This window comes from Melozone crissalis, unplaced genomic scaffold (assembly GCF_028551555.1).
Source record: "Melozone crissalis strain CALT ecotype California unplaced genomic scaffold, PUWL_Pcris_2 ptg000081l_1, whole genome shotgun sequence".
NCBI lineage: Eukaryota > Metazoa > Chordata > Aves > Passeriformes > Passerellidae > Melozone > Melozone crissalis.
The window spans coordinates 15,694,307-15,707,727 of record NW_026535858.1 but is presented as its reverse complement, the minus strand read 5'-3'; the positions used below and the strand labels follow the sequence as shown (position 1 = coordinate 15,707,727).

At 46.8% G+C, this 13,421-nt stretch overlaps 1 protein-coding gene across 2 annotated transcripts in view; it reads right to left on the bottom strand.

Annotated features, from left to right (window-relative positions):
- The window catches only part of EHBP1 (EH domain binding protein 1), a 206,711-nt gene extending 195,058 nt beyond the window's left edge, over positions 1 to 11,653 (bottom strand). Inside the window, exons 1-2 of one of the 2 annotated variants that reach the window (XM_054290233.1) lie at positions 11,452 to 11,653; positions 9,996 to 10,401 (exon numbers count right to left, since the gene is read on the bottom strand). In XM_054290233.1, the coding sequence (XP_054146208.1) occupies positions 9,996 to 10,099 (104 nt within the window). In that variant the 5' untranslated portion in view covers positions 10,100 to 10,401; positions 11,452 to 11,653. The remainder of the gene's footprint in view (positions 1 to 9,995; positions 10,402 to 11,451) is intronic. The other variant, XM_054290234.1, reaches the window with a different exon arrangement.
- Between the last annotated feature and the right edge of the window lie 1,768 nt (positions 11,654 to 13,421).

Sequence of the window (13,421 nt, the reverse complement as noted above, 5' to 3'; positions counted from 1 at the left end):
AGCTGGAGGTTTCCATCCCTGCAAACCTTAGCTGGAATTGCCTGCTGAAACTTTCCAATCCAATGCTGAATTTGCTGGCCAGACAGAAAACTCAGGCGTGTTTTAACATCACAAAAAAACTTTCCCTGTATGAAGCAAAGCTAAAAATAAGGGAGAGGCCCAAGGTTCCAAACCAACAACACAGCAGAAAACTTGTCACATCCACTGACAGCATGGACCCACCAAGCACAACAGTGCTGGCTGCCTGGAGGTGTCCTGGCTCTCTGCTAGGCTGGCAGCAGTGCTGGTGTGAGTGTGGGGCACAGGGGCTGCCACAGCCCCACAGGTGGCAGGGGATGTGTCAGGGACAGCCCCTCACACCCAGGGCTATGCAGGACCCTGCTCCAGCCCTCTCCTGGCTGCACCTGCAGCCTTTCAGCTTTTCCTCCCAGAAAAGAGGGAAAGATGTGTGGAGGCACACAGGAAAAGTTGCCTTTCCCCCTCCCAGTCAACAGGACAGTCACAGACTGAAGAAAGCACCATGTCTCAAGCAGCACACATTTATAATTCTAGCACTATAGGTGATCACTCACTCTCAATTCTCCAGCAAAACATCCCTTGATTACATCAGTGGCTATGAGAATTTAGGGTGTCAAGATTACTCTTGGTGAGCCTTCAGCTGAAAATTTTTAAAAATCAAATCTCAGTATAGGGGAAAAAAGGAATCTATGGAAAAGGAAATAATTCTTTTATTGCTTTAAGACTGTCTGTCCCAGTATCTTGAACAGATATGTAGACACTGGAGCTCAGAGTAGCCATCCACCAACAAACAAACAAAAGCAGAGCTTACAACCCATGATTCCCTTTTCCACATGCACTAATCCCAAAAAAAGGGGGAAAGGGTGTGAAAACCCCATTGTATTTTTTAAAAAGTATCTTTCAAAAAGTGTGAACAGTAAAAGCCATCCTAAACATGTCTCAAAACCAAGTAATGCTGTTATAAATTCTTCCAATTTTTGTGGTATGAGAGGAAGTGGTAAAAATGGGTCAGGCCTTTCTCATTCTTAAAATTTCCTTATGTGTCAAAGCTGAAGGAATGCAGGGGAATTCACTCACTTAAGAGACATTTACTCCAAGCACTCTATCCATACACACATCTTGAACTATATATTTATACTATAGATTATGAACTATATATTTATACTATAGATTATATGTACTTATTATGCACAGGTGACACTTCTTTGTCACATGTCAGCTTTCAGAAACATCTCCCCACCTTAACTTCTCTATCCAGTTAAGATCTGCTCTTGAAGAGAAAAAGAAGTTTAAAAATCTTGTTCTCTTGAAATTTTTCACAGCTTTCTACAAATATTGCCCAAGTTACCTATAGGAAATGACAAACCACTAAATCAGTTTTCCAAGAGACAAAGAGACACAACTCTTAAAAGACAGGTACAGCTAGAAAACACAGCCAAATAGATTTGCCCAGCTGTCAGCATCACCAGAGCTGTAACTCCAGAGCTATAACCACATTAGGTGTCACCAGGAACTGTCAAGGTTAAATCCTCTGCTAATAAACCAAAGACAAATCAGCAACAGGTTGGTTTGGAAATTTACAGATCTGAGTTAGATCTTTGCTGCAAAAGAGAGCTTTTGACAGCTCTTTTTTGTTCTTTTAAATCTCTTCCTGTGTACTGACATAAACAAAGGGATTCAGAGTTTACTCAGTGAGCAGACACAGAAAGTCAAGGAAATTCACAGTACCTGCTGAGTGGCAGAGTACAGTGTGCTGCCAACTGGATTCAATGATCCAGATTCTCCAGTTACTTCATTCAATGCAGCTTTTGGTATTAACAGTTCTGGCAATGCAAATACTCTTCCCAAGCACAGCTGGGAGGGGAAAAGTTAGTTTATGGCACTGGATGCAAAAGAGAAGCAGAGGCACCACTGCATCAGCCTTAGCACTAAAAAAAGGTCAGGACAGCTATCATCCCAGGGCATCAGGCAGCAACACACCTAATGGAAGAGCTGACTTAGGGAATGTCTTTTGTCTGCCTGGCCTAGGTGAAAGGTGATGGGGCTTGTCCCAACAGGAGCAGCTGAATTTACACTCCCAGCAGGGCTGCACCCATCAGAAGCCACATCTCCCACTACAGCAGCCAGTGCCACCCATCCTGCAGCCCCAGACAGCTCTGACCTGTCCTACAGCACCAAGGCAGCTCACAGCACTTCTCTGGTGAGAAAAGCCACTGAACATGAAGGGTGGCTGCTCATTCCAGGTGCTTGTGGAGGTGGCACACAGGAAACGAGCAGCAGTAATACAGGAGCCAAAACTGATGTGGTAAGAGAGAGTCTTAAAATACCCTGGATTGCTCTAATTCAGTTGTTCCTGGAACTAGAAATGATTTTGCCTTTGTGATGTTTGGTCAGCACCAAAGTCATTTTTCAAAACAGATCCATTGGAAATGAAAGGTCAGAGCTGCTTGTGTGCTGTTAAGCTGATACAGCAGCTCACCCAAAACAAAGCCCACAGAACACTGCAGGAGTGTGCACATGAAATAAAACCCAAACCAGTTTGTGCTAAAATAAATACACAGAGCCACAGAAATTGCAGCTCAGCAGCTGCAGACAGTTAAGCAGCTGCAGAGCCTGGCCATAGCTTTGGAGTAATCCTCAAGAAAGTCTCCTTAAATAATAAATTAGAAACAAAAAGAGCCCCCAATAATGACTCTCCACTACAAAAAGAGCCTCAACAGGCAAACGAGAATTACTTCTGCACTGCTCATCTTTACAGGTTTGCAGGCAGCTAGAAACTGTAGTTCAGGAGGGCATGCACTTCTGATTCATCTCAAAAGCTTGTGCACTTTGAAGCCCCACAGTGACAGCACAGGGCACTGACTCAGGATCGGGGTGATTTAGCTGAAGCACTCTGAGATGCTCTTGCCTGCAGCTGTGGCTCATCTCACCGCTCTGGCAGATTTTCCTCCCCATTGCACCAGGGCAGCATAAGGGAGGTGTGCCTGCTCCTCAGCTGCTGTCGTTCACACTCGCCTCACAAATGGAAGCTGAAGTTGATGGCACTTGATACTAACACACCTCACAGGCTCACTGTCACCCTGCCTCTGCCCCAGGGCAGAACACCACTGCTGCTTAGGGACAGGGACATCCCGCTGCACCTCTGAATCCAGAAAACCTCATGAGTCAGAGCCTCGGACAACAGCAATGTTAGTTCTGGTTCTGCTAATTTTAGCTCGTGCTTTACCCACAGTTCCCAAATCCCTGCAATGCCTCTCCAGGTGCCAACAGCCACAGCCACCCTACACCTCAAGTGCCAAAACACACAGCTTCCAGATGAGAGGCTCTGGTGCACTTACAGAAACTGTACACTGCAGAAAGACATTTTTCAAATAAAGACAAGAGGAAGAAAACAAGGACAGCTTTATTTACCCTAGTGCTCTGCGCATATCTTAATAGGAACAAAAGTTCATCTGCACAGTTCCTGTGTTTCAGAGTCCACTCCAGGCCACACAAGACAGACTTTGTGCAGAGGGGAGCTCAAGGAGTGTCCCACAAGGCAGCAAACAGCCTGCAAGGGACAGCTTCTGCCCCAAGGAGTGAAAGGAGAGAGAGGGGCAAGGGAAACAAACACACACTTCACACATTCTCCTCAGAGTAAACTGGGAAAGCTTTTAGAAGTAAATAAACACACACACCCCCACCCCCATATTCTCAGAAAGCCACCCAGGCAGAATGCTTTTACTACCCTAGCTGAAGGGTTTGTTTTATAAAAGTAGTTTCCCCAGATTTAGTCAACCTTACCAGCCTCCTCCTCCTCCTCTCGTTATTCACACTGAACTGTGAAAGGGACTTCAGCTCTCTCCAACCAATTAAAAACTAATTGAAGCAACAGACTGGCACTATACAGCCTGGGCACTCTGAGAGATGGCACACTCTGCTCATATGAGGCCTACACAATGTCATAATATTTCGTTTTATTTCACCTCATAGCACAAAGAGCTGAAAAGAATATCCACATGGATCCAACCCTAAAAAACAAATTGAAATCTTAACTGCAGTTCAAGTCACTGGGTTCAAATGAACAGCACAGGTTCTTTACTGCATGGGTGCACCACAGAGCCTGCAGGACCAGAGCAAGGTTTTATTTGTTCCAGAAGCTCCGTGAGGAAGTTATGCAAAAACACACAGTTTCTCTGTCAAAAAGCAAAGCTATGTTAGAACATAAGTTAGTGTATTTTATTCATTCAAGCAGACATCTTCACCACTCTAATTGACCATTAAAATGAAATAAGTCTACACCTGGATATAATCAAACATTTTCTGGGTTTGCTGATTATTTCTGCTACTGATAGGACAGGAGACAAGGAACTGCTGAAAAGAAATGTGTCTTTCAGAGACAAACAAAATTCAGAACAAGTATTTATGTCAAATCTTTCGACCCTACAGATCCTAAACTTTGTGCCTACAGCTATCAATGCATTCTTTTAGAAACTGGACACAGAGACAGAGGCACTCTTAAAACATTGCTGCAAACAGAAAATGGGTATAAATGTGCAGCACTGACAACATAAAACATCATCAAGACAGACTTCACAAACACCTGCACCTTTCCTACAGAAATTTCTTTGCTGCCAATATGCAGCCAGCAACTCTGATGAGAAATCCCTAATTTGTGGTCCATGGAACAGATCTGAGGCTGTAAAAAGGTTTAGGAGGGGAGCCTGGCAAGACAGGGAAGGAAAGCAGCTGGCATTAAGGAATTGGGATTCACAGAAAACCTCCTGACAGAAGTCAGGCAGAGTCCATAGGAGCAAATCTGGGTTTCTGCAATGAAGGATTTTCTTTTTGATACAAAGAAGAGAGACCCAAAATGACAGAGGAGAATTGCCTTTGTGTGTGGACAGTAAATGTGTTTTAATTGACTGCAGAAAGAAAGGGAGAAGACAGCTGTAAGGCAGCTGGTGGTGATTATTTGGAAAGAGTATGTTTGACACACAGTTTAGGCCTTCAAAAAATCCTCAGTCAAAACCAGAAATGAATGGCAAAGAAAATGCTGAAGTGTACTTGTAAATGGAGATTATTTAGTGTGGAATTAGAACTCAATAAAAAGTATAAGGACAGAGTACAATTTCAGTGAGAAGAACAGAAGATAAAACATAGGAGAACTTGCATGGTGCTCTCCTTGCACATGTTATATATACTACAGTACACCTGTATCACCAACACCCCAGTCTGATCAAAACCTCTGCAGAGCAAGCCCACGACACAACAGCAGAGTGCACAGCCAAACTAATCCAAAGAGATCCAATATGATCACCCTTTATAGTCAAATGCACTTAGGGACTCAGGAAATCCCCTCTAACAACCGTGCAAAGCAAGAAAATTACGTGAGCAATGTGACAGCCTGACCCCATGCAGGCAAACAAGGATTCCACAGCAACCAGTTAAGCCCAGTTCTCCTGGTGGCCTTTGGCACTGATGGTTTGCTGGAAAGCAGCAAGCACAAGGCAGGCAGATCAGTGTGACCGTGCAATCTCAAAAAGCTCATTTCTCTCCCATGCACAATGCATGCCAAATCTTAAGATTCCTGCAGCATCCAGTTATGAAACTACAATAGAAGAGGAAAACAGATGGCTAAAGCCTTTTGGAAAAAAAAAAAAAAAAAGATTAAGCCTTACTTCATTTCCAAAAGAGAAATATGTGTATTTGCAAAGAGAGAGCCTACTTCAGACCATACCTAATCGATATAAAAATAGGCAGCTTGCCTCATGGACATGAAGCCTGTCTTCAGTTAAAGCTTCTGAACATATGAAAAGTTTAACCCTTTTAAACATCATGGCCCACCATATTTATAAGCAGGATTTAAAAGCAAAGTAGTTCATGTAAGAAATAACAGACATTACAAACATTGCACAAAAATAACATTTTTCTTTATCTCTCAAGCAACTCCTGAACACAAATCCTGTATAAAATCCTCTGTGTTTACACTTTTCCAGCCTTTGTAAGCAGTTAGCACCTATGTTCAGGTGAGCAGCTTTCTTGCTCATAAAAGCATCCAATGAGGAGTGACAAGATAGGGACTTGGCAGCCTGAATTCTCTAAGTTCAGCCATTCTCTGTGGAAACCAGTCAGTATTACATTTGAAGCCTCTGTTGAGTTCTTGACTTGTGAGATACCACACAACAATAAGGAGACAGAAAAGTCACCCTAAACAGCTCATGTGTTCAGCAGTAGATGTTTCAGCAGCTCTATAAAACTGCTATCAGAGCTTCAGGTCCAAGTACTGGAAGTGATCTCTGGTCCAAAGGAGAATTTCCTCTTGTGCTGAGCCTGGATCTCACCCATCTCTGTTCTTACCCGGCTGCCAGAGCAGAGGCCTCCAGCAGCTGGGCAGCCCCAGGTTACACAGACATTCATGCTGGGCTGGCAGCTTGAGCCAGGACCAACAGGAGCCCTGGGCTTCCTCAAACTGGCAGCAAAGCCAAGGGCACCCCAAGCAGGGCCTGACACCAATGTTCAGGAACTGCACTGGGGTCCCTGACCATGTCACAGCATTCCAGCTGCCAGGGATGCCCAGCACACTCCTGCCCCACACAGCACCCTCTGCCTGGCAGCACAGAGCAGGGAATGCAGCTGTGCTGTGCAAGCACAAGCAAAATGAATGAGGCTGGTTTCTGGTTTTACTCAATGACTCTGCACTGAGGATAAGCACTGAATTAACTCCCTGGTGTCACATGTGGTCCTTTCAGGCCAGGGCTGCAGTTCACTGGTGAGGCTCTGTGGAAAATCCTGAGCTGCCCCAGCTTAGTCCAAGGGTAAATGGAGGATGACACACTCCAGCACTTTCAAGCAAGCACCCTTCAAAAAAATCAACTGCTTACATGATTAAGGCAAAGTACTATGTTTTTGCAGTAGCAGGAGTCACTAATCCATATTAAAGACCAAGACTACATCTGTTTATTTATTTATTTTTAATGAAAGGTTCTAAATAAGCCAACTGTTCAATTTTTCAAAGGTACTGAGCAGCCACAATAATTAGGTCTGGGTCAGTGGGAGCTGCCAAAATGCCACAGAAGTGACTCAGTCCTGTTAATTATCTGAAAAATAAGGAACAGTGACAACACTGGACACTCCATCACGACCTATCTCCCCCAAACACACCACCAAGGAAAAGCAATCATTTGTAAGTGGCTGTCTGTAACCATTGGTAGGGACAAGAATTAGAAATTATAGAGAGGAGAAAAAGCAAGGAAAGGTTTCAGCCCAATCTGGCCAAATGCTTAGAGATAATAAAATCCTTTAAAAAAGTGAAGCAGCAACACTACAGCAGTGGCAACTTCTTACAGTGCCAGGAGAATGCCAGAAAAAAAAAGAACAGGAGCTATTTTAAACATTAGGTTTTAAAAAAAAACAAAACATAAAAACAACAACCAAACCAAAAACTCCAATCAATACAAGTCCAGAGGAAACAGAGTATTAAAGTCAACCAGAAATTCACCCAACCTTGCACACCATCCACAATCAGTACAAAAATATTCTAAGACACAAGTCTCTTTCTGAAGAGTCAGACAAATGCAAACCTAACAGAAGACAGCAGTTCACAAAAAGGAACACAGCCTGCTTTGGTCATGCACAATCCTTGCTCACAGACACTTCTCAGTCCCAGTGTGTTTATGACTGTGTTGTCATTTACTTTAAAATATGAATGGAGCATTCTTTTCCTCCAGAAACACTGCATTGTTAAAATGCCAGTACATTAAAATAACTTACTGCTTACTACATTTCAATCAAACAAACTACAGACTACAGCACTGACACTTAATATATATTGAATGCTTTCAGCAAGAGCAGCATATGGAGTTCATTTCTGGTGTTTTGTTCTCACATGGGCCAAACTCAGAGGCAGGACAGAAACAGATGAAGCAGTGATCCTCTGGGCATGCACAGAAACTGTATCTCCTCCAAAGTTAGGGAAACATTTACTTGAAGGCTCTCAAAATACATAAATATTTAACCCTTCATTTCTATAAAAGTATGATTTATGGCAGAAATATAATATCTTAGGTTGCATGCTTAAAGAACATTTTTTGTTAAGGTTCTCAAAATAACAGGAAGCAGAATCAAAAAGCTTACAGTCAAAGGACTTTATGAGTTATGTTTTTCCCCATTGTAATTTTTCCTAGAATTCATCCACATTTCACCACCACACTGTTCCTTTGTAATAACCAACACAAGCACTGATCTTGTCTATATTTAAACTCAAGAATGTAGAATGAAGGTTCAGAAGGATGACCTGTTTGCAAAAAATTAGTTACATATCTGAGGTTTGGAATGGCTTTCTCACAACTTCATACCCAGACATTCTGCTAGGTGGGCACTCTCACTTATTATTAACCAATGAGCTGCCTGTTTCTAAAATCATAACATAATTCACAAGATAACTTTTGTGTATGACTTTTTCTTAAACCAAGGAAAGGTTAGCTGCAATTCCAATGCAAACATTCCCCTGCAGGATTTTATACTTTAGTGCTGAAGCATCCTGCAAATTCTCAGCAATGAGTGAATCAAAATGAAAATGAAACCTAAAACACCCTCATTAATGCAAAGAGAACATAAAAAGAAATAAACCCAACTGCTGAAATAAACCTGATCAACTACAGTTACTCTGGCAAACTCCTTGGCCCCTTTGGGACAGCAGATCCCACAAGATAATCAGGACAGCTTCTGTCAACTTCTACAATGTTTCCAGTTGTAGTTTACTCTGTGAAACCAAGTTCAACTTCCAGAAAAATTCTGTTTCTTAAACATCGTAAGCATGAAGACAACTTGCTACAAAAATCCAAAACGTTTACCCTGACAGTGTTCCTTTAAGGCAGAGCAGTGTGCAGCCTTCTAGCATATTTGACAGAGATTTCCTACTCCAAGAGATAGAATTTAAATTTGTAGAGGCAATTACTCATAACCAGTGAAAGCAGCCAATGCATGTGCCAAACTTGGCAACAAGAAGAAAGGCCAAGTATTAGAAAGGAGGCTGCAGTTTATTACAAGGCAATTTGAACATCTCAGTCCATGAGGTCTGGAAAGTATTTTCTTCATCCCCTGACACTACATGCTCACACTAATGTGAGGAATTATGTCAGTAATATCAATATTCCAAACATATAAAACAGCAGTTAAGTATTTATATAATGGAGATCTTCCCCTGACTACTTAAAAGCTGCTTCTAGTCTTGCCTAGCAGATTTATTTAAGCTCATTTTGCACAGGAAAGATGATGTGCCAGACCCACACCATTAACTGCTGTCTAGTCAGCTCCAAAGCCATCCAACTGGACCACCATCGAACAAAATTCCTGCCTGATTAAACAAACACCTTAAGGCAATTCCCAAGGACCTGCCTCTTGCCCCTTCCTGTTAAAAAAGATAGAAAGGAAAAATGGAAAAGAAGAAAGAGAAATGTGACCTCCACGGGTAAGGAAGTCAAAAACCAAAATGGGAATCCAACCCATATGTCCCATGACCACCATGTCCAGGACTGATCTCCAGTGCCCCTGTCAAACAACTCAAGGGTCAGCAGATAACCCTCAGCATCACCAAGCTGAACTGGCAGCTGGAAAAGAGCTCATGGGAAACATTTCAAAAGAATAATAAAAACTAAACAAAAAGCCCCACTAAAAACCCCAAACTGACAACCAAAACCACACCAAGTCACAGATGTGAGCTAACAAATGTACCCCCCTCTGCAAGGTAAAAACAATGCCAGCCTAGAAAATCAATAGTACAGAGCAAATCCAGCAGGTCCAGGGTAACCACACAGCAAAGCCAGCACTCACTGGGAAAGCCAAGCAGCTCATGCAGCTCTTCTCCAATGGGCTGGCAAGAGAAGGTAGGGGGATGCAACAGCAGGCACCTACCACACAATACACAGTGAGCAGCATTTCCTATTTCAGCACCAGCAACTTACACCATTATTTTTTACACATGAGCTGCTTCTTACCATTTTTTGGTGCACTCAACCATCAGTTCCTGGTAAGAGGCCACAAACTGGAACTTGGATGCATGTTTCCCAACACGCTGCAGCCTTTTCCAAACTGAAGCCATGGTGGTGAGAAACACCAGTCCTCTTACACAGCAGCAACTGCGTGAACACCAGCGTCGGTTTCAAAGAGTGTGTGTGCTTGAAACTAGCAGGTTTATATACAGACACAGTAAAAAGAGTGTGGGAGAAACTTGACGGGATGTCTACAATCCATACTCTGCCTCTCCCCTCCTCAGGGTAAATCCCAGTCTAGCGGAATGGCTCAGCACTGGCCAGGAGCAGCATGCAGTAGACAGGTAATGGAAAGGAATTCTCTCATGGAATCACCATTCTTCACACAGTAGATGAAGGGAAGACTGCAGAACTGGAAGACAAATAAGACAGGGAGAAGAGACAGCATTGGTTAATACACTTCTCACTAAGTGCTGCAATTGCACGTGATCTCGTACCTTTCAAAGAACTACAAGCAGCCACAAGAACACAGCCCTTTCCTGTTGTCATCTACACCCCCCACAACCCCAATTAAATAAATAAATAAATAAAAATACTGCAGCAATTTCAGGAATTCAAACCACGAGACTGTTCGGAAACATATCACCGTATCCTATTATCAGCAACATCATAACTGGCAACAACAACAAAAAAGGGCAGCTCGGGGCCACACGGAATCCTTGTGCAGCATCTCCGGGAAGCAGTGCAAAGTGGCTGAGGTGCTGCCAACATGCACCCAGAGGGAGGGACACCGGGAGATGAAGTTCTTTGTCTTGATGACAAAAGGTGTAACAGTTGTTTCCTCTAACACACCTCCCGCTTTCATCTCTGTGTCCAAAGAGAGGGATCAGCCAGGATGACAGAAAGGGAGTGCTGCTGCCCAAATGCCCGTGCCAGGGTGAGGAGGAGGGCGAGAGAGGAAGGGGCATTTCCCGAGTCCTGGCTACCCAGGATTCCCCATCTTCCTCGCTGCATCATATTGAAATGGAAATGTCTCTCCATCCTGCACTGAGGAATGATCATCAGGGAAGTGAAAAGGGAGAGGAGAAACCCAGGTGGGTCTCCTCCCTCGAAAGGAAAGCAGCATCTGCTCTGGGCGCGGGGGGAAAAGCCTCTTCATTAGGAATACAGGGAAGCAGAAGCTGGCCGCAGCTGGCGAGAAGTCAGGCTAGGATGGCATCAGAGCTGGCGAGGAGAGTACCTGAAGTGGAATGGCCCCCGGGAGAGAGGGTCCCTAGGGAGCTCCGCTCCGCCTCAGCAGCCCGTGTCACCTCCGCGCCCAGCCCGCCGGGCAGCGCCCCCCGCCCTTGGCCGGGAGCCGGAGCCGTTTAAAAATTAAAACGCCACCGGCGGAGAGCAAGGAGGGGAGCGGCGGCCTCGGGAGCGGCGGGAGGGAACGGGCGGCTCCCCGCGCGGCACTCACCTGCCGCCGGCTCCTCGCGGGCGGTCCCGCCGGGCGGGCGCGCTGGCACCACACGGCAGGCGAGAGTCAGCGCTGCCGCTGCCCATTACTGCAGCAGCCCCGCCGCCGGCAGCGCCCCGCGGCTGTCCCCGTCCTCCCGCAGCCTCATGGCGTGCACGGCTCCCCCGCCGCTCTCCGCGCCGGCCGGGCAGACAGCGCGGGTCGCAGCCCACCTCACGCCGCCACCATCGCCCTCCTGCCGGCGCTGCGCGGCGCCTCGCCCCGGCCCGCCGCTCCCCCGCCCCCGCCGCCCGCCGGGGCCCCGCCCACGCCGCATCATTGGCCCCGCCGCGGGCCCTCCGCGGCCCATTGGATATCGTGCCTGTCAATCATCTCGCGCAGCGGAGGAGAGAGGTGGTGACAGGAGAGAGCTTCGCTGATCCTCATCTCCCGCCCCAGCCTACTCTGATTGGTCACAGAGCTCGAGGAGGCCGAGCCCTCCTGAGAAGGGGCTACCCGATAGGTCAGCGCCGCCGTCTGTCAGCGGCGCTTCCTAAAGTGGCGGGGGTGGGGCGCGGCGCGAGGAGCAGGGGCGTGGCTCCGCCGCCGCCCCCGGGACTCGCCGCCGCCCCAGGGCCGGGGAGCGGCGGGAAGGGAAGGGCCGGGCCGGGGCAGGGACGGAGGGAGCCGGGGAGGGAAGCAGTGATGCCTCCCGTGAGGCGGGCGCGGGGAGGCTGGAGGCAGCGAGCGGCTGCGGATGGAGGCGGCAGGAGGGGAGGAGGAGCCGAGGCGAGGGACAGTCCCCGCGTTGGGCCCGCCTTGGGGAGGGGGCGGTCGAACGCCAGGCCTGACCCAGGTCCTGCCGCACAGGCCCCTCTCCTGTGGGTGCTCCGGTGCTCGGCTGCGGCTGGGAACTGGTGGGAATTAAATACCGCAGGCAGGAGGATGTTCCTGTGCTGATTTAACCTGCGTGCTCAGGGAGCGGCCCCCAGGCGGCGGGGGCTGGATGCTGTGCGCAGTTCGATGTTACAGTGTCCGCAAGGGAGAACGGAGCAGTGAGAGGGGCGGTCTCCTTGCGATGCGCCTCTGAATCCCCCCTGGCCACGCCGGCAGAACGCTGCTCCTGCACTGCAGTGCCATGAAAGAGGTGTGGGGACCCAGATGCAAAGCCTCGGTGCTGGGTTCCAGCAATAATCTAAAATTAGCCCGTGGCTTGCTCCGGCTCCTGCTCTTGTTGCCCACGTTCCCTCTGCACACCCGTACAGGTGTGTTCAGGTTTGGGATCCCAACGCGCCATTTGCTGCAGGTGAATTCCAGAGTCAGGGTAGCGCTCTCTGGGTGCTTGCGTGATCTCTGGGAGCTAATCCTAAACCTCTCAGCCATCCAAGTCAGAAACTAAGCCAGCTATCAAGTGGAAGCACAGGGAAATAACGAAGATAATGCAGTGGAGCTCTGAGAGCAGCTGTAAAATTGAAGCCTCGGGGCTTTGCAGTCCTCTGTCTTCTTTCCCATGACAAACCGAATGGAGTCCAAGCCTGATCCACAGCCTGGAATGCTCCTTATCCCAGTGTTTTCCTCCTTTCCCCTGAGCTGCCTCTCGCTGTTGTGGCATATTGCAGAGGCTGCCAGCATTCAGTGGCTGGAGTGAAAGGAGAGAAAGAATGACTGTGTGGATGGCCGCAGGCCTAAGCTGAGCTAAGTTACTTCAGAGAGGTTGAATATTTGGGCTATTGGAAAGGCCAGCCCTTTGCTTACAACGTATTACTCTTCAGCCCTTACCCCAGCTGCCAGAGGGTGTGCACTTGGAGCTGTCCTGGAAGAGGCAGTGATTCTCCTTTTTTTTAAAGTGTTACACTGAAATGTTGCAGACAGTTGTACTACTCATACAGATTTTCTTGGAAAATCGTTTGTTATTTCACCTGAATATTTTTGAAGTTAAGCAAAAAGATTTGAAGATTTTGTACATTTGTCTTAACACACCTGTCCCAGTT